At 35.3% G+C, this 22,288-nt stretch overlaps 1 protein-coding gene across 4 annotated transcripts in view; it reads left to right on the top strand.

Moving 5' to 3' along the window:
• The window catches only part of CDH8 (cadherin 8), a 130,890-nt gene that overhangs the window by 94,933 nt on the left and 13,669 nt on the right, over nt 1–22,288 (top strand). For all 4 annotated transcript variants that reach the window (XM_065641273.1, XM_065641275.1, XM_065641274.1 and 1 more), the window contains 2 exons: nt 4,543–4,664; nt 10,189–10,306. In XM_065641273.1, coding sequence (XP_065497345.1) covers nt 4,543–4,664; nt 10,189–10,306 — 240 coding nt within the window. The remainder of the gene's footprint in view (nt 1–4,542; nt 4,665–10,188; nt 10,307–22,288) is intronic.

Below are 22,288 nucleotides of genomic sequence, written 5' to 3'. Positions count from 1 at the left end.
TGTTTCACATCTTTTTCTTTCTGCCTCCCTCCCACACACATGCACATGCAGAGGCTCACCACAATCTGTACTCCTGTAATATGTTCCAGTGTGCCGAAGTAAATATAAATGGAACATTAATTTTGAAGCAGTGTTTGTTTCTTGTCTTAGCAACTTGTACAGAAGCATTTCTGCTGTGCACTGATATGTTTCTGTCATATTCCACAACTCTTAGTATTTTCTCATGCTTTAAAAATACAAGGGGTTCAGGGAGGATCCAAACCTTCATGATGACCATTCCTGTTTAGTTGGGTTTTTTTTTTTATTTGGTTGCTTGAATTTTATCCTAATTCAGAAGTAGCATATGTTCTGTTATTTTTAACAGAAATATTGCCAATTACTTATGTCTTTTCTTGACAAATTCCAAGTGAGTTTCAGGTGCTCATTTTCTCTTGAATCAGATCATTACATAACAGACAAATGAACACAGTATTCACTAGCTAAACTTCAACATAAATAAAATTTCAGTTTCACGATAGCATCTCCTTTTCTCAGGATTCTTGATGTTAGGTTTGTCAGTTTTATATGGAACAACCTAATAAGTTTTAAATGTAAGGGATGTAAAACAAGTGCTGTTGATTTTATTAGGTCAGTGATTCAGTTTTTATTTTGGTTTCCTTGTTAGAACTAAGACTTCCTCTACTTCTAATTTAAAATATTATTATAGTAGAAATTTCACTGAATGAGAGAAGCATGAAATAGCCATTTCCAAGCCATGTGGTGATGACAATTATAATAAAAGTTGTGTTAATTTCTAGAAGTCTATTTTAAATTCAGGTGAATTAATTTTAGTTAAAATGCAAGACAGAGGAACTTGAAGTGATTTTTGGATGATTTAGTTAAATAAAGGAAAACCAGATTAAACTGTATTTCTTTGGGTTAAACAAATGAACAACTTTGTTCTGTGCAACCAGTAATTCTCTCCCTTAAAGACAACTGCTCTTTGAGACCACTTGTACATTTATGTGTCAAGGAAAGACAGTGGAGAATTGTTTTAAGCATGTTTATGAAGTGTTTAAGTGGTTTGGGGAGTTGAATGGCTGCATTATGTTCTGTTAGTTATGGCACAAGACCAAAAATTTCATTGACGAGCTCCAGTTACCCCTAGTATTACTTGCTGCATGCATTAACAATGTTAACAACACGTCATGCTTCACATTACAAATTTCCAATGATACACACACATCTTGGATGGGAAGGGTTTTTGCAGGAAAGGAGAATTGTGTTGATTGCAATATGAAATACCGTCTGTAGCCTCTGAAAGTTCAGGTTTGGAGACACTAATTGGCTTCATAATGGGATTTTATTATTATTATTATTATCTCTTCTGCCTCTTCATTTTTGTATCAAATTCTGTAGCCTTTTTTTTTAATCCTGAGTAAGTTTAAACAGATATGTTAATCATAGATGGGTAACAGCAAGGTGTGTATTTCACGTATTTAATGTTCCAATAGAATCTTGAGAACTGAGGACAAAACATAAGCACTGTCTAGGTGCTTATCATTTCTGTAAACCTTTCTATATGTACTTCTAAACTCAGCTGGACTTGTTATTATTTTGGAAAATTTATTTATTGCCGCTAGTAAATTGCACTAGTTATTTTTACTTTGAGTCATCTTTTCCTTATATCTGTCTAGATGTTCCTTTCTTTGTGTGTGTGTTGTGCTCATCTGCTGCAGATTACTGGATCTTACAACTGTGGGCAGTAATTGAGATTTCAGCAGAGACATAAAAGAGCTGCACTTCTAGGAAATTATGTACACAATTTGCATAGGAGTTTCTTACAGCTACATGCTGTGCTGCGGCAGTGGTGTCTGCAGATGACCAATTGAATGTGTTTGAAATTAAACACTAAGTGCTGTGCAGCCTTACTGCGCAAAGAGTTTTGGTAAACTAGACTAAATATTCTCTTTTTTTTTTTAATCTTGCACCTCAACACGCTAAGTTTTCAAACCAAGCCTTTGCTTCTAAAGTGATAGTCCTAAACCATGCATCACAATAATTACAGGCGATGAAGCTTCTACAAATTCAGTTAGTTCCTTAGAGAGAGTGTCTCTAACTTTACACTCTTTTATGTTTTTGCATAAAATAATGGTTGGAACTTAATCAGTCTTACTGTATCTACCTGCTACATGCAGGAAGACTCCGTCTCCCTTAGTTCTATTGATTGGGTGGTTCATTTTGGGAGTGCGCGTGTGAAATCCAGTAATCAAAACTCAGTTTTGTCAGTAGTTTAGAACAAACTGACTGACCATTCATACAACTGCAGAAAAGTTCTGAACAGTGCATACTGATCAGTGTGAAGGCCAACTGTACGAAGGGGAGTCACCCACGCAAATGTACCGGTTTGCGCACTGTGGATCAGAGTGGATCTGCTTCAATCATTTTCTACTTTTAGTTCAAGGACATTGGGCATTGCTAACAGCCCTGGACTTGAGAGGGGCATCCTCTGCGTACATGTCTTACCAGAAGTCTGCAGACATTGGAAGTATGAAAATGGGCAGATGAAATTATTTCCTCTTGACAGTGTTTCCATCCATGAGTGAAATCGGGATTTGCTTAGTAAGAATTCATTAATTTGTTTGAATAGGCGTGCTTAGGGTGATTCTTCTTTACAGGGAAAACACTGAGCATAAAGTGAAATCTCATTGAAAGGTTTGCAATGACAAAATAATGCAATGTATTCAGTGTGCTGGTCAGTACAAGCAGTAGATAAAATTCCCTCTCCATCTCTCGTCTCACTTTCTCAACAATAAATTTCATCATGGTCACAAGAACCCTAAATAGGAGGTGGATATCCCCTTCTTTGGAGGTTTCCAAACCAGCTGAGTCTCACTTATGTTTAGTAAATTAATTTTTTAAAATTAATTCTCATCAAGTTTCTAATTATAATATATTTAAATTTAATATTTGTATTGCTGATGAAAGACAAACATTTGGGGGGCAGTCACAAGGGACATGAATAATTTCTTTAGAAGCTTATCTAATTAATTACATTTCTCTGTAATGTCTTTAAAATTTGAACTGCCACCATTTCATTAATTTAGATAAAAGTAAATCTTTAGTGTTTAAATATGACACTAGTGCTGAGAATTCTGATAAGCTCAAGATTCATTGTCTATATTCTTATCAAGTTAAGGTAAAAAAATGTGTTTAAAATGTTGGGGATTCATTATTTGCATATTAAATTTTATTTGATTTCAAATACATTATTGTTTCATGGCATAAGTGTTCACTTCATCTGATAGTAAATAAGATCATAGGATGCAAAATGGACATAAATATTACTCTTACAATGTTTTGGTGGGGATTTCTTTTTCTTCTGTAACATGTTTCTTTCTGAACTAAAACTTCTGACTCCTTCAAATGGGAAGCTTTTAAATCTGATGTCTTGTAAGTTCTCACAACAACTGTAGGTTGATACCCTGACTTATGGTAGCAGCTTTTTGCCTGCAGTAATAATTTAGGCAAAACCATGCAGTTCAAGACAAGTCAGACCCAGAGTTTAATTCATACAGTGTGCAGTTTTTCAAATTGTTGATGATATAAACAAGCTAAAATACTGTGGTTGTAAAATAATACTAAGAGTTCTTGAAACTAGTACTGAGCTACTTGTAGCGTCTAAATGTGCTATAGGACAGTGATTCAAAATCTTCAGATCAGCTGCTCTTGTCAGTTTAAAGTGAACTCGTGTTTTTGCTCTTTGGGGAAAAACAATCTAGAATATTTAGAAATAGTCTATTAAAATAAATTAGCTATACTGAGTTGAAGGAAGGACACCAGAAACTGACAGTGAAATCTGTTCGAAGTAGAATGTGAACTGTTGGTTTAGCTTTGCTTTCCTTACAGCTTAACAAGGTTATTCTACTTCTTATAGTGATGGACACTTTTATGCAAAATAGATCTATATTATAAATAATGAGGTGAAGAAAGAAGTCCATGGGTCATGTTTCTGGTCAGTGGCAGATGAATCAAAGTGCTTTAATAGTCCTAAGTACTATCTAGTTTTGCCTGTGTAAATCTACCATCTATCTACCATCTATCTTGTGGGTCTTCACATTAATTGTATTTATAATGAAGAAATAATAGATGTGCAGTCAGAACAACTAATAGAGTAAAATGCTCTTTGCTCTGTGAAAGATAAACAAGGAAATAAATCTATGTTGTTTACAGCCTTCCCTTTTCCATGTGTAATGGACTTTATCAATAAAACAATACAAACTTCATCAAAGAAAAATCTTACCAATTTAGTCCAAGAAAGGTCTTCATTGAGCTAATCTCTGACAAATGCTGTTTGCAATAGGGATTTGTTTATTCTTTTCAACCATAAAATACTGACCATCCTTCTTTATCTCATGCTCCAACTCCCATGATCCATTACAGATAAGACAATGCAATTAAGCAAGAACAGAAGATAGGAAGATTATGGTTACTATGTAAGCATTTATATTTTAGTCCCAAATTAAATATGTTTACCTTTTATTCTTTGATTTCTTTTCTTAGGGAACCACAGTCAAGTGTCCCGAGTGCCTGTTGCTATCAAAGTTCTTGATGTAAATGACAATGCCCCTGAGTTTGCATCAGAGCATGAAGCCTTTTTATGTGAAAATGGGAAGCCTGGACAAGTAAGTATCTCCATGTTTTCATGTTATGTACTGGGATGTGTGGGAATGGGGTGCAGTTTCTTCCTGTGATCTTATCTTTGTTCCCAAAGTCTGTGCCTGTGTGTTCACGATAACACCTCTTAACATTCATTTAAGATAAACCTATAATTGTATTCTGTGGTACATCCCTATATATGGACATCCATGGTATTTTTTAAAGTTTAGGTTTTAAATTAAAGGTAGGTATCTTTGCACAATATCCAGAAAAAATGCTGAATGTCTTTACGTTCCCACTGTTTCCACTCTGTCTGAGGGAGCTCATCACTTCCTAGGTTCATGTTTGTTAACAGGTAAAAGTATAATCCAACCTGAATTCCCGTTCAGTTATTGGAATATTGCAACTGGTCCCAGGTCACTTTTCTATGACAATCAGGAAAAAACAAGAAAGCAAAACAGAACTTGATGGAAAGTCAAGAAAATCGTAACTGTGTTTAAAGTATCTAAAGAGGGATATGGTGTTGAGGAAGTGGGGGTATTTCCTTCTTGATTTAATGAAATAAAAGGGTTGGCAATTTACGCAACATGAGATGAAATAAACACAGCAAGATATCAGAAGCAAGATTTAACCTGTATAGCCCTTTTCGAAGAAAAGGAAACTGATTTCTTAAAAGGCATCTATTTTGAAGGACAAATGTACAGAAATAGGGAAAAAAAATCTCAAATGCCACATAAATGAGAAGGTGAAGATTCAAGAAAATGTACAGACTTTTAGAAAGTAGAGCGATGCAAATGAGATTTATCTTTTGTCCAGCTTGAGAAACACTGTATGTTACAACAATTCACTGTTTTTAAACTAATTTATTTCTAGATTGTGACATTTTGTTTAAATAAACAGCAGCTGATAGCATGACACTAGTCTTGTTAATCCAACTATTCCTGTGTCTCATGTGGGTGTTAGGCATTAAATTCACTATTCTCCAAAGAAGGTTACCTGACAGTAGAGTTAGAAATTATTTTCTTTTAGTAGTATTAAATGACAACCTATGTAGTAGTATATGACAACCTACCTCTGCCAAGACTGGATTGTTACAGAGGATGATTTGACTTCTAGCACCTCTTTTTGTTTATTAGAAAGGTGTCAAAATGTGTAATTTAAGAAATGAGAAATCTCTCTAACCACTGAAAAGCAGATTATTGAAATGTACCCTTATGGGCAGACAGTTATGTTACTGTTGGTATTTAAGTTCTTCTAGCTCAGAGTGGATTTCTGTTTAGCTCATGGTGGATTTCAGATTCTGAGTAGTTATGTTTTCTAGGATATATTAAATTCTAATGAGCATACCTTGATCCAGGGCTCAGTAAGCTTCCCTGACATCAGAAGGCTGTGTTGCACAGTGTTTTCTGAATATATTTAGGTATTCCTATCAAATCTCAAGTGGTTTAAGAGATGGTGAAAAATGTTCGCGTTTCATTTTGGAATAAAACAATAAATGAGATGATTAAGAGTCAGCTGGTAAAAGAGGCTTTTGTTTAAGCACTTACAGAAAACTTTCATTAAACCATGATATTTTTCAACTTACCATCTACACTCTTGATCTGATGGCAGATGTCACTCTTGAGCATGAATCCTTTTGTGAACTTTACAGATGGTTATTAAATATTTGGCTGCCAGCATGGATGAGGTGGCACTGATCCTGCAATTTATTCTGTGTTTTAAACAAATAATATTATTGGAACAGTAACCAATCCTAAATAATCACCAAGGTTAGTTTCTAAATTTAAGTCGTCATTCAAAAATTATCAGCTCCTGTACAGATTTTAGTATCTACAGCACCTGGTTTTTTTCCCTCATGCTGATTATTCTACATTCAAATTTTGAAAGAAATCATATTCATCAGTCAAGATGCAGAATTCGAAATATTAAACACCTTAGCTATGAAATAGCTAAGATGAGAAAGACACTACTCTCTTACATAGCAGCAAAAGCCTAATTGGGATAGTTCTCCAAAGTTTAAACTGGAATGTTACATGTGCAGGAAAGGCACAATCGTGTTATGGTATTCTAATCTATTTACAGTTGCAGCTCAACTTAAATCTAAGTTTAAATCAAATTTGAATTACCGTAAGGGAGATTACATTTGAACCTTTTATGAAAACTTATTTGCAGCCTCTAAATATATTGAACCATCTATGCCAGTTCAGTTTCTAAGTGTTCTATTTTGGGTTCTGATATAATTGCAAGTGGCAAGTGCAGCTGCTGGTGATGTGACAGAATGTATTAAAAACTGTTGATGTATAACATTGCCAGATGCATTTTCTTTGCTTTAACCTACCTCTAACAACAGAAATACTACAGCTAGTAGGAGAGGAAAGAGAGGAGGAGGAACTGTATTTGTCCGTACACATATTTATGTGCTCCTTCCACATTTTTACACACAGCAGAAAGTTACCAGGAATATTTTTTTCATCAGTTTGTTGGGTTTTTTATGGGGTTTTTTTTGTTTGGTTGGGTTTTTTGGGGGGAGGGAGAGCAGGAAGATTTGAATGTACTGTTACAGTAGCTGTAGGAAAAACAAAAACCGTCTCATGCCTTTTGCTATTATTCCTCTTTTTGTGTAATTCCACTTACTAAAGCCAGAGCATTCATGGTTTTGCTGGCTCTGGCTGTACAGTTGATTCTTCTGCAGCCCTGCTATTATACATTATTGTCCTATACTGCTAGAACAGAACATCTGTGTTGTTGAGTAAGAAAAGTGCCTCACCCACTGTTCCCCAGTCCACACCCAGACTGGATGACATCCAGTGAAGTGCTGTTTGCTCAAAACAAAGCTACAAAATTTTCAAAATTTAAGTAGTGCAGGCGATGATGTATCAGTGCTCAAGCCAGTATGTAAACTAGAGCAATATAAAACTGAGTACAATGTTTCATCAGTCTCTTGCAGTTTGACTCTATTTTATTCAGTTCTCTTAATAAAATTGTCTTTTTCTAATGGAAAGAATCTTCAGTAGATCTTTGTATCTCTGAAGAGTCAAAGCTCCTTCAAATGGCAAAATGCAGTTTCTAGCAGTAAAGGGCTGGCTCTAGCTGAAAAGGCAAAGTTAAAATTGTGCTGTGATGGGTCTCCGGCTGATGGTACTATGAGTCTGCAAGGTAATTCAGAAATAACCATGAACACCAAGGTAACCACAGAAGTTTTTTCAGAGTTGGAAGAACAGTTTTAATAAAAGTGGGGAACAGTTTACTAATGACAAGGAGCCATTCTAAGTCAGATTCAGTTGGATTGCAGGTAAAGACTTTCAAACAGTATCATACGTTAAACTCACACATAGATAGATATGATACTTTGATAAGAACTTTGTTTTTCCATTTATCCTTCTCCATCATTCATTATGATTATACTGGTAATATTTTATAAATATTATTTCAGACATATGTGGCCTTGTAGAAATGCAATACAAACCTGCAGACTATAATATTGACCTGTCCTAGGGGTTCATTTAACTACTTATTTCAAACCAGAGCTGCCTGTTAAGCAACGTATGCTGTTTTGCTGTGTTTCTACTAAATGTATGTACAGAATCAAATATATGCATGATTTTTTAATACAGTATCAAAGTTGAAATTTTAGATGGAAGAATTTCAGAATTTTCAAGACTGAACAGCCGACGGGTTATTAACTTTCATTCTAGTGCTGATGGATACATAGTGAAACAAAGCAGTTCTTGATTTCTTTATTATTAATATTGACCAAGTTGGTTATATGCAACACCTTTGTGATGCATGTTATTGCTGGGAAAGAAAAAACATCGTTAGTGATAGGTAAGGCAGCTCAGTCCTGGAAGATTCTCTACCATGTTATGAACCAGGAATTAAGAGTTGGAGAATTACTTGAGTAGTGTTTCATTACACGATCACATAACACCGAGAAATAGAGTATGCTCATCAGCATACTAATAAAAATGTAGTAATGAGAATTACTGGATGTTTCTCACCCCTACGAAGTAAAAGATACAGCAGCTTTGTATCACTGTATATATGCCTTTTTTTTTTTTTAAGAGCTTATTTTAATGCAAACGCACAAAGAAATAAGGTTGCTATGGGAACACTAACTCTTAATTCCTTGATGTGTGCATGTAACACAACAAATGTAGTATTCCACTAACCCTCTCTTTTGCATGTAATTTTTGCTGCATTTTCAGAGAAAGAATTATTTGGTAAACAATGAAGGGAATGGATGGAAAGAAATGAAATATAAGAGAGGATTCTATAAGATATAAAGAGGTATCTATAGTTCCTGGAAAGAAAAAAAAAAAACCAACAGCCATGAATATGCCTAGTTTTTGTCTTTAAATTTTCCAATCTAGATGATATTCTAAGCTTATTTCATAAAATTTCCATGAGCTGAAAACCCATACTACTAGTGCTCTTGGCTGCTGGCTTTCAGGTATATTAATTGAAACACTGGAGACAATGAAGTGATTTTTTACAGTCAGGTGTCTTACATAATGCTGGAAAGAATTAATAGTTACGTAGCCAGTAGAGATAAAATTGCATAACCGTCTGATAAACTGCGCCTATTATGTGCATTTGATCTTCCAGACTTCACTGTACCATTATCCTTTTTCCCGTTGCTTTTCCATAATAGCAGTGTTTGAAAAATGGAACAATCATAAAATATATCTGTCTAAAGATTGTTTGGGACTCCATTCTGAATTACACTTACCTGTTGCGCAGAATTACTGGTACCTAGTCCAGCCCTGCACCTGACGCATGTGGATAGTTTAGTGCCTTACAGCTCTGCAAAGAGAAAGTTCAGAATGTCCCACCTCTGTAAATGGGTCCCTCTCTGCAGTGGGACAGACAGCATCTGCTTATATATTTTTCAGGTGTTTATATTTTTCACACTGCTTAACTCTCTAGGATCCATTATGCCGCTGTTAAATTGGAGACCTACTTCTTTAAACTAAAGCTATGTTAGGCCTTTTTTTGGCCATCTCTTCTAATGTGTTTGAAATCATACCAAAGTTTCCACCTTGGCAGTTGCAATTATCCAAAAAAAAAATTGATTTATGTGGTATTTAAACAATTTAAACTTTTTCCAGTAGATCTTTTATAATAAATCTGACCTATCCAGAATATGATTTGGCAAGGAATTAATTGTCTCAAATTCCTTCCTAGGGTGTCTTACAAATTATGTGTGCCTATATCAATACCTGCTCAAACATATTTTTACATATATAATTTCAAATATTTATGTTTTGATGTTGCCCTTTGTGGTTATTTAGTAAGATTTTATTCTTTCTTTGACTCTTGAAGAACATAGAAGAAGGAATAGGATATTGACTATTATATTTGTAACATATACAGGTTGATAGTCCTTTCTCTAGTGGTAAAAGTCTGTAAAAGCCTTGCAAGATTATAAATCAGCATTTTTAATCTGGCATGTAGACAAATGAGGACATGTCTGATAGAATGGAATGGTATTTTCAATACTGTATGTTTATCAGGAGCGTGAATATTTAATGAGAGTGTTTTCTCTTGTAGGTAATTCAGATTGTCAGTGCCATTGACAAAGATGATCCTAAAAATGGGCATTATTTCCTGTACAGTCTTCTTCCTGAAATGGTCAACAATCCAAATTTCACCATCAAGAAAAATGAAGGTAAATATAAAATATATGTAATGTGTATCTGAACAACTTTGTTTTGAATTGCTTTGTTGACTTCTAGTTACTTTACCAGTTTGTCTCTTGGGTAATTACAATGTAGATAATCTGTTTAACTGTACCTTCATTATATCTCTTAAGCTATTTCCAATATCTTTACAGTAGATAAGAAAGTAAAATGAATACTAAATTTAGATCCAGAGGACAGTTCACTGGCTTAAATAAAATTAAAGATTTACTGGTTGGGGGTTTTTTCTCTTTGTTTTTTTTGTTTGGGGGGGGGGTGTGGTGTGGTTTTTTTTTTAAATGAATTTGGCATATCCAGAGATATGCAGTAAGATGAAAATCTGAAACTATGTTGATAAATAAATGTCGATCCTACATCAACTGGATGTAGATGGGAGCATAAAATTTAGTATCTACTAAATCCCCCAAAGGAAACACCTTTTAAGCCTGTTTGCTGTGCATATAGATGTTCCAGAGTATTTCAGTTAGGCACTTTTAGTAGAAAGATAAATCTTCTAGGTCAGCAAAACCCAGAAGGGCACTTTGCATCACTGTGCTTTAGAGCCCTTCTGGAAGGGCACAATGTCATTTTGTAGTACTATAGAAGTGGAATTTCATGCATGATAGAAAAAAAGACCCATTTAATATTGCTGAGCAATAAATTTACACTGATCCTTTTCTTTGGCAAAGAGATATATTTGAAGGTCATTGTGAGAAAGAGCTAGGAATGATCACAAGAATGCTATGAATAGTGCTTTATGTATTTGTACTTACTTGAATATTCAGCAAAGTTTTTCCATTTTGGCTTTTTTCTGTTGGTTTTGTTTTGTTTTGTTTTTTAATAAAACACTGCCCTGTCAGGAGTTTTAGTCAAATTCAGTCTCTTCTTTCTCTTATTTGAAATAATGATGACGGAAATCCCTATTTAGTCATCTACTAATACGAAGACATATGTGTGAGGTATATGTGCGTGAGTGTAAAATACATGAAATTTCAAATAAAGAGAGAATGCCATTTTTATTTTTTATTCTACCTGCTCCAACTAAGAAGAATGATGCCTCCCTTTTGTTAAATTATACTAGAAAGACCTAAATTCTTAAATCTGCTTAACTACATCCTGAATTTTAATTTTCATTAGATAAGTTTTTTTTCGTATAGTATTCACGAAGTGTCTCTCTACTTATATTTGTACTTTCATCTAGGAAATAAGTCTCTGTATGTTGTCTGCACTTAGAGGAGAAGATAAAACAAACATCTTCAAAATGCATTTCATAATCATCAGTAGTACAACACAAATTGAATTAAGCATCCTAAATGTGAGGTGGTTTGCTTTGCACAGCGTGACAAAGTAAAAAAGGTCTTAGTGTTTCGCATTTCTCTTTGTGTTTAAATACTTAGCTCACATCACTAATTACCCATGTTCTTCCAATCTGTTACCCATTTAAGACCCACTTTTGCTCCTAGTGACAGCCAATGGCAAAATGACTCCTGATCTGAGTGGGAGTAGGAACCTTTCAGTTTAACATGGCTCAGAAAAAATAAGTCCAGCTTTGTTACAACATTACCACTCAGTCTTACACAGTTTTTTAATGCATTTGCATCAGTTAAATGTGTAAATCCTCTTAAAATAACGAATTGAAATATTTTGAAATTAAAAATCCACTTGAGGAGACTTTTCTGATTTAATCTTTCAGCATCCAAGAATAAAATTCCAGCCCTGCATGCCAACCTTCTCTATCAAGATTGCTGAGCCAGGGATGCAGTCCATGGTTGATGCTAGAACATGATCTCCCATAGGAAGCAAATATTCCTGTAAAAGCAAAGTCAGGGTATAATTTAGTTGAGGTGAGATTTCATGTCATTTAAACATCATAAATCTTTAAGTCTTTATTTAGTTGTGCCACTTAAACAATGAACTTGGCCATGACTTGGTCTTGCACATATCTGCTAGATAAGCATGAGTGATTATTCCTGTTGAAAAAACTCCAGTATTCCTAAAAAACCTGAACCCTCACAACAATTTCTCCGTAGAGTTTGGGCTGTCCAAAAGCCAGTTTGGTATCGTTTGTTAGAAGCAGTGTAAGAAAACACCTATAATAAAGCTGACTCTAATTTCTGGAGAATTGTGTTTCTGAGGATCAGATCAGTGCACAACCTACTGAGGCCTGGAACAGAAAAATATTTCCTCACACTAGTGCGCAAAAGCCTTGACATCTTCCTGACTACGACCTTGGCCTCAACTTCCTCCCGCATTCTTGGCCCTGCCAAATTCTTCAAGGCATCAGAGACTGACTTAATGGCTACTGAAGAAATGCTGTCCTCTTACGGATATTATAAATGGATTTCCTTTTCTCAGGAAACCTAATATAGAAGCCCACTCTTCTATTTGCTAGAACTGCTTTTTTTTTTCCTTTCTTTAAATTCTTTTTCATATCTTGCCTTTCTCCAAAATTCTCTCAAGTGCAGAGATAAACAAAAGTGCCCCTCCTCAAGAGCGATGTGAAATGATATTACGCTTTTGGATTCTTTTCTTTTTCTTTAGATAACATTGTGGCATTTGGCAATTACTTCTCTACTTCACGAAGTAATGTCATTCTCTGATCTGGTGGCACTAGTATGCAAATCAATGCAGTTTGGCATCTGCCATGGGAAGAAAGCTGTGGTGTTCTGTTTCTGTCCCTCATACTAACAAATATATAATATGCATGCATTTTGGAATTTTCTCTTGCTATATGGAACATCAACATAACCATTAATTAATGTAGTTTGTTGCCTACAAGCTAATTCTATTGTTTAAACTTTACAGATTGCCCTAAGGCAAGATCACATGATACTTCTGTAATTAACTGTGCTGCCCAAATATGCTACAAATATTATGATTGGTTACGTTGTTATTGCTAAACGTTTAACTGAGTGACACAACACTGTATGTTCATCAGAATCCACAAAAAACCCCACTTCTCCTAAGATTATATTATACTTTATAGAAATTATCCTGTGATCATAGCAGAATCTGTTCCTCGAAATAATAAACTGGTATCCTTTATTTGTTTTGTCTGTTAAATTTGCATATTTACAACCCCTTCTTTAGACACGATGCCCAAAACTGTATGGGCCATAGTGCCTTTCTGACGTAAGTAGTGTAAAAATGTACATTTAGAATGTCATCATGCATTTCACTGAATGGCTGTAGATCATCTCTTAGCAATCTTTATTTTTCATATCTTCTGACCTGTTCTTTCTGTTCTTTTCTGAGCTCAAATGTCTGTTACCAAGCAGTTTTTCTTAGGCTTTGTACCTTGGCTAAACAGGCACGTAGTGATAATTTGAAGTAAAGCACTTCTACTCTCTCATAACACAAGAAACACTGACCATTTAGAATGCCACATCCAGAAACCTTTATCCATTCATAAGAGAAATAGTAAAATGATGTAATAAAAATATAAGAAGTTAATGAAACATGAAAATCATGTATTGTTTTCTGTGTTAGTCCTGGTGACTAAAAGTGACTCCATGACATTACAAATCCTTGACTGCATAAACTCAAACTGATTGACTGGTCACTGACTTTTCACGTTTCTGGGCAGGATTTCTGCATAGGAGCAGAAATGGGAAAAATGAAAACCAATGTTTCATGTAGCGTTTCTGACAAACTTCAAGCCAGAACAATACCTAAACCTTCAAATGAGAAGATTTTATGTTAAGGCAGGTGTTGAAACGCACTAGCAATATGTTGTAGATTCCTTAGCTAAATGGAATTAACTCTTCCAAAAAAAGCTGTAAGATCACAATAAATGGCAAAAACTGTCAGGAATTTAGACAACTGATAAGGATTTTGTACTGTCATGGCATCAGTAAATTGAAATGAGACCTCTGGAACTGGAATTAGCATTTGTTGACAGTCTTTTTTCAGGTGAGTGGTCTTCACAAAGTGTCACCTAAAATCTAATGGTAGTATATGGATCGTCTCCTGCATCCCAAACAATGATCTCACAGCAATACCTGTTTTCAGCACTGAATTCCTAATGTTCTTATGGTTTCTTCAGGTTGTTCAAGTGAGAACAGAATTTTGTGATAAAAGCGTTTTCACAGATGTAAGCATTTTTATATGCTGCCAATGCAATTTTTACTTTCAAAAACTAGCAAATACATCTCTGTTATAAGGTAAAGAGATGTAGGTTTTTTTTCCCAAAAGCTGTTTCCATTGCTATTCTATTTTTTGTGTGCCAAATTCTGTTTCCTAATGGAATAAACCCCAAATCAAATGTTCTAGAGTGCCTTTGGATGCAGTTAACTCCTGTTACAGAAGAAATGTTGCATCTCCATTGTATACCAGTGATATTACATGCCTCTGCTAGGGCTGATGTAGTAGAAACTATCACGGGGTTGCTTGGAACATGGGCAGGCCTTCTCTTTGGCCAAAGAGAACCATCTTCATTGCATGCGCTCGTATTCCTGCAGAAGCCAAATAGCTTTATAAGTAATCAGCCTCCCTTCTCCCCAAAATATGCAGTGTCCGTCTGGCGATTTTGAGCTCTGAATTTGGGCCAAACTCATTTTAGTGAGTGCATAGTGAAGAGGGGTTTTTTTCATTTTAAATTGAAGCATTATATATCCTTCAGTAATGAACTGTTCTGTTGGTTCTCTATAACAAACTTAAATTTTTTTCTCAGCCATGCTTAGTCTATTATACCTATGATACCTAAATAGCTCCAAGAATGTTCATGTTTAAATGTCCATTTCTATTGTTCTTTCAATCTAGCGAGTTTAATCTGTCACTTCTGTTCTCATTGTGCTGCCTCGAAAATATGTGCAATGTGTCATGTATTTAAAAGGAAATAGCCTGGTATAATCACTTCAATTACTAACTGACTTGCATGCCTTTGTATACTATTGCACATCTTATTTTAAAATACTTGCTATTTCTTATCACCTCTTTATCATTAGTAAAAAATGATTTCTAAACTCTTTAGAAATAGCTAGAGAAGACAATTACAGACAACCTCTCTTTTAGATATCCCAAATAATAAAAACAAATGATCAGCGGTACTTCATTTTTGAAAGTACTCCTGTGTCACTGTGTTTTTAATGTAATAAAACCTAGATTTCTGCCACATCTTTTTTCCTGAAAATATTTTTAGCAGCATCTGTCAAACGCATACCTGGAGGGTGAGTCTTTTGTTCCCCCAAGAGTAACTCATGTGTTAAGATGAGTTTCTTTCCATGAATCAGTTTCCTTTTGCATTTCCCACTAAGTGTCTCTGCCATTGTCTCAGCTGCCAGCTAAAGCTCCTCCTGTGTTTTTGATTGACTTTTCTTTCCAAATATATACCTCAGAGGCCTAAGAGGTGGCACGGCTATTTCATTGCCCTCCTTCCACTTTGCCCGACTTCAAAGTTAACCCATTGACCTCAGATACAAATTGCCTTAGCAAGGACATCATTAAACCCATCATTTCTTGATGGATGTACAATGAACATCTAGAATAACAGCACCCGTATGGTCTCTTGGATATGAGCAGTAAAACCTCATATATTTTTGCAGTTTCAATGCAATTTTTCAAGAGCCTTGGGAAACATGGCCCAGCTGCCATCTATGCCAGAGGGTGTTTCACAACGGCAATTCTCAAGGGAAAGCACATGCTTATATACTTCTAATGTGCTTAATTAACATCCTCATTTCCTTTATATGTCAATAATTAGACTTTCAAAGTACAATTCTAAAACATACCAAATCACATCCTTGTTAGTGATTTTCTTGAAAAGTAATACAGAGACGTGTCTTGCATCCTATTTCTATTGTGTATGTCGATATTAGTGGTATGCAATAACATATAGAAGACTGCATCAAAAGTTGTAAAAGAATATGCCGTATAATCTAGGAAACAGCATTGATCAGTATCTCTCTTAATAGGCATAGTTTTATCACCAGAAATCACAAGGAATACTTGCATAGCAAGTATGAAAGTACTGGAGTTAAAAATACGTTATTCCAATGTATTAAAACCAATGAACACAAACTAACCTATCATCTGGCACTTTGGTGCTAGGATCTGCCATCCACAGGCACATGTCGTGTTTCTCAAGGAGTGTTCATAGTGTGAAAAAAATTATTATAAATATCATACTATCAATCTTTTTCCAGCATGGCATTAAAACTGGAGCTGTTTAAATAGCAAAGTTCAACATTTTTATAAACTGAGGATTCCAGAACAACCTCAGATTATTGATTTTTCTAGGAATGATGTAGTTAATAATGAAATTGTTAATATAAAGTTGTTGAAATATTTCCTTTTTACTGTGGTTGAAAGATTTTCTCCAATAAGTTATTTTTTGCTAATGTTATGAATTGTAAGTTATAGAAGTTAAAACAGGAAAGTATGAAGATGTTAGTATTTTGCTGAGTAAAAGGTCTACATTTTATCAAAGCGAATCATGTGATAGTTAAGGGAGCTAAGATCCATGAAACATTTTAGTTCTGTGGATTTAGACTATTCTGACATGAAATCATATTTTCGAAAACTCTTAATTATATTTCGGATGCATACTTACCTTTCTTAGTTAAAAACAAAACGTGGTTTACAGACCTAAGCTACCACATTCTATGCATGATCTGCAAGTTATACTACACAGATGGGTCCAAGTCCATTTCCAAGAATGACATCTCAAGTGTGTTTTGGTCTGTGTGCTGGAAAGTGCAAAAGAATTATGATCCGGCTGTGCGGTGATAAGAGAACATTGTGCTACTGCACCTCTGTCACTATTGGAGCAGGCAGACAGGGATATCACGGCCTGAAAAAGGCAAGGACAGATTCCAGCTTCCACGCTATTAATATGCAAAAAGAAAGGTATTCAGCCAGTGCAAATACTTTTCCTGTAGTGAGTTTTTGTGCATTAGGTGGCAAGTGTTGAGTCCCTGAAATATATATTTTTTTATAACAGGGGAAATACAGTTACTCATTTATTGTACTCAGGTTCTGTCATCCTTAGTCCTTAGACAATTGACCTGATTGAAACTGTTTTGGATCAGAAACTATGTTAGATTGTTCTTTGTTGGAATAGTAATCGATTTTCATATTTACATATCTGACAGAATTCTAAGATGTAATGTTATCCTGTGAAGTAACAGACTGTGTCTAAAGGCTCAAAAAGATGAGCCCTTTTTGCTAGTGAAAAAGTGATAAGCAACATGAAGTGGAAAGAGATACTACAGATCTTTAGACTACTCTCAAATTCTAGAAGACTGGTAGAATTTCAAGTTAATGTTAATATTACTGAGGGACTCCAATACATTCCAGTAGTACTCAGAAATTCTGCTTGCCAGGCACTGAATGCATTTCCATTTCCATTGTATGATTTCACATAGCAGTTGAATATATTCAACTCCTTCTACTACACCATTTTGTGGTCCTAGTAAGGTTATACTTTTCCATGGTAAAGTAGTGTTAGTCCCATCTAGTCTGAGAATGCTGGTGAAAATCTTCTCAGTATGTATCTTTCATACCTGATAGCTTTCTGCTTCCTTTCCCCCTTCTTTCTTTATTATCATCACTATTGACTATGTTCTGTTACTCCCTGATGTTCTGTTTTTCCTTGATGTTGAATATCAATTGAATGTGATTTGAAACAACTTCCCTGGCGTAGAAGGTTGTGATATTATTTTCGGAAGTGAAGATTACATTAATGTAGACGGGAAACCAGCATTTTTCCACTCCAATCCTTTCTGTGCCACTTCCTTCACTGACACCTGCTTCTGCTGTCTTTCCATCTTTCTTGCATGCAGATCACTGCTCTTCCTGGATTTCTTTCTAATTAGAACCACTGAACAAGTGAAGACTAAGTACAGTTCCTCTGCAAACATACTTTTTAGCCCTATCTGGATGATTTACACCTTCTTACAATGGTTATATGCTTTTCACCACTTCAATAGGCTAAAGAGATGAATCCTTCTTGGTGCACGTAGCTGCTCTAGCTGAAACTGAATGTCAGAAAAATAGAATCAACTCTTCAAAAGCTAACTCAGCTACTAAGCTTCTCCACACATTGACCACTGTCTATTCTGTCCATCTGAAACCTTATTCACTCCTCTCCTGTATTCAGGATGCAGGGCTCCAGACAGATTCCCTCTCTCCTCCGCCCTAAGCCAGATGTGATCCTTCAAGTCTTCATTCAACTGGACAGGCCAACCTGATGAATGAACCAACAAGGAGGGGGCCATCTGGTAAGCCGATTGTCCTCTTTTAGGCATCTTTAGGCTCTTCGTCAGGTCTGCTGTGTCACACAGCACGTCTGTACTTTTTATAGTTTTGTAGCTGGCAAAGTGTTTCTCTGGGAGCACTTCTGTTCCAAATGCTGTTTAATCTTTCAATCCTGTTTTAGCTTAGCTCTGTGATGACAATGTCTTTCGAAGCCTCACGTATAGAAACTTTCAGACAGAAGAGTTGTATATGCACATTGGAAAATAAGACTAATTTCCACTGCATCACATCCTTGCAGAGAGGACCTTTTTATCATATGAATCAATCACAATTACATAGCTATTTCAGGACGTTTATGTAAACATGACCCAGCCCAAAACAGTATAAAATGTGTGTGATGAAATACAGGATAATGCTGTACATATGCAGCATGACATTATGCATACATGACCAAAGAGACTTTTATTTCACTTGTTCTTGATTTATTATTTGTGCTGCTAGCAACATAATGTTGCCAAGGCGTCAATTATGTTTCATTTTATAAATCAAACTAATTAAGAACCAGATGCAATCTGAGTGAAAAAGATCTGAGGTCGGCGTTGTGCACCATATGTACGACAGTGCTTGTTCATGATGAGGAGATGCATTGGACAGCTGTGAATTTTTTTCCTGTAGGACTTTCATCATGCTCAGATAGTGTAACATACTTAACTTTTTCCAGTTTATTTCTTTAATTTCATAATAAAACTCAAGAAAAGTGAGCAACACTGCCATGACTTTAAAAGACTAAGCAAGGGATAAAACGTCATGAAAAAAATTAGAAAAGAACTTGGTCAGCAAATTAGCATGAAAATAAATCTATTTTACTAACAATATGGAACACGGATGAAAGAAACAACAAAGATAAGAACAAATTGCATCTTCAGTGTGACTTAATTTCAGACACATAATGGGGAAAAAAAACATTAAATCAGGGCCTCAAAGCTGAACTGCTTAGCAGACAGAAAGGCGTTGTTCTTAATGACTCAACTAAGTGTTATCAGGACAACAGTAGAATCCGCAGGATCAAATCTCTGGAATTTGTTTTCCAATGAAACATTGCTCCAATAGCTCTTTAATTTTCAAAGGTTCCCTAAGTGTTTTAAAAACATTAACTCCATGAAAGCTAACAGCATTCTAAGACTTCAAATGTATTTCATAGTTGTATTTATAACTGAATACAGAATATTTGGAGATAACTTTCAAGATTGTTAATCAGCTATCTTCTGAAAATATGTTGCGAGATTTCTGCCAAATTACCACTTCTGGTTTCATGGGTGGATCTAATTCTTCCAGGTTTTCTGAAAGAAACTGTTCCTGTAGTGGTAGTGTTCACAGACAATGCACTGACTACGTTTAATTTCTTGTAAATGGGTTTAATTTATTGAGTAGAATGAATGATGTCCTAGAGCTGAAGGTTCTGGTAAGGCCTCTACCCCTTCACCACCTCAGTATATTGGCTGACAGGCACACAGGGCATCTTCAGAACTCCCCCTTTGTTTTCACCTCATTGAGAGGTTTCATTTTGAATATTTGGATTTTCATTCTAAGTACCTAATTGGTAAATATGGCACAAGACCTTTTTTCTTCCTTCTTCTGCACCTTGTAAATGTATTGGTTGCTCTCATTATGGAATGTTTCTTTGTTTTATCATGTTCTAAATACAGCCGGTCAAGGAGGAATAACAATTAATTTAGTAGTTGCTCTAATTGTACTTTTGTCAATTAATGAGAAAGTAGATAGGAGTCCCATTTTAAAGTTTCAGTTGTAGTAAAGTTTAGAAGAACCCCAATACTCTTGTGCTAGAGGAAGAATCTAAACAGGCTAAAAATGAAAACGATAGGCAGGAATCATCACTGTTTAGCTGTTAAATTTTCCTTTGATTAGTAAAAATCTCCTTGTGTCATTACAACAGATATATACAGGCTATTTGCACATGGATCTTCCATTAAAATAGAAGGTATTAATTTTTCACATTTAGCCTCAAGGCTTGTCTGAAAAACTATTGCACAACTAACATTATAATGTGAATTAAAGAGACAAAGACCATGTTCCAATTTGCGTCTTGTTTTGAACCCGTTACACAAGTGGTGTATAGGAAGGAAGTCATTATTATTGGAATCACAGTCATTCTTCCTACAAGGTGACCATTACATTGATTATTATGTGAACTCTATGTCTATACATTCTCCTGAATCTGCCTGATGTGGTCACATTTATTCCATGCCCTTTAATTTCTGTCTTACTCCTCTTAAGGAGGACTGTATTTCTCTGGCAAAAGCAAATACAGCAGTGACAAAATGTAGGAAATCTGATTTTTTAAAATCATTTTGACCAGAACTTCTTATATCAAGCTTTAAAGAATAAGAGAGAAAATGCTTTATTCTGTTGCTTGGGGGGTTTTTGTACCACTTACGATATTTTCCCATCAACTTCTAATTTTGTAATTTGTATGGGTGGCCTTGCTGTAAAATGAGTCACTTTGTTGGTCTTCATTTAATTCTGTCTAATTAGGATGTGTTCTGTTTGGCAAGCATCCAGTAATTAGTGATATATTTATGTAATTATTAGCATTTAATATTTATGTAATAAATATGCCTAGAAGGCAATCCATTCAGAGGCCAGAAAAGAGGTAGAGTACATGATTTTACTGAATGCAAAGATCTTCCATACTGAGACAAATGCAGAAAGTAAATGTGATGCGTAAGTTGACCTGTCTAGTCTGGCAAGAGAGTTTGCATATCCTAAAATGATAGGATGTGCATACTTGGTAATCAGTGCTGATTATAGAGGGAGTGAAGATGGGCCCCTGTTTGAAGTGAGATAATAAGCCAGCTTGTTAGGGAGAGATGAATAAAAGAACTTGAAGAAAAGGAGCAGATGTCTGCTTGATGGTGTTGAAGAGGGAGAGCTAGTGGAGCCCTTCCATGGTGACACGGACGGATGCACAGCCAGGTCACAGTTTGTCAGCCAGGCAGCGGTCGCTCTCTGCCCATATTAAGATAGCAAAGGCAGATCACCCACGTTTGGCCTAAACTAACTGTGGGTTCAAGTAAGTAAACCTCACTTTTGCTATAGGCTAAGGGCTATGTATGTTCTTGAGCAGTAACTGTAACACTATAGTAACATTTTTTTTCATACATCTGATTCTATAATGAGAGATAAGTCAGGAATAAAGTCGTACCTATGGAGTTTTGACTGGAGTTAGCTATTGCAGTTGTAAAGCTTAAAAGGAGCATCAATAATAATAACTGAATTTTGATGAAAGTACTCTGCTGTATTCTGTAGAATGTTGGACTGTCCTGAATGTGAACACTGACTTTTTTTCTTCTCTTTAATGTTTAGAATGTAATAAATGACTTAACAGTTTCACATTAATATAAACACATAGAACTCTTTGGTTTTGCTTTTGTTTTGTTGGGAAACTTTCATTCAGTCTAACCTAAAATTAAAGCTAAAATCTAAGTTATAGGAAATAATAAGGAATAAGATAAAAATATCTCATGTAGCCTTTTTGAACCTGTCACTCTCTAACCTTGCTTAAATCTGTCATGTCACTTTCTATAACATTGTCATCCATTATGTATGACCCTTCTGTAAATTATACAATGTTCATCCCAATAAAGATTAGACCGTTGTGATCTAAGAGCACTCTATAGGGGTGATGGTTTTTTAGTTAAGGAACCATTCTGGAGGTCAGAATTGTTTTGTATAGCTTGGTTACAGGTTTCCTGTGT

The sequence above is a fragment of the Caloenas nicobarica genome, chromosome 9 (genome assembly GCF_036013445.1).
Source record: "Caloenas nicobarica isolate bCalNic1 chromosome 9, bCalNic1.hap1, whole genome shotgun sequence".
Taxonomy (NCBI): Eukaryota; Metazoa; Chordata; class Aves; order Columbiformes; family Columbidae; genus Caloenas; species Caloenas nicobarica.
Note: the sequence above shows the minus strand (reverse complement) of the source record. Positions and strands in the feature narration are given on the sequence as shown.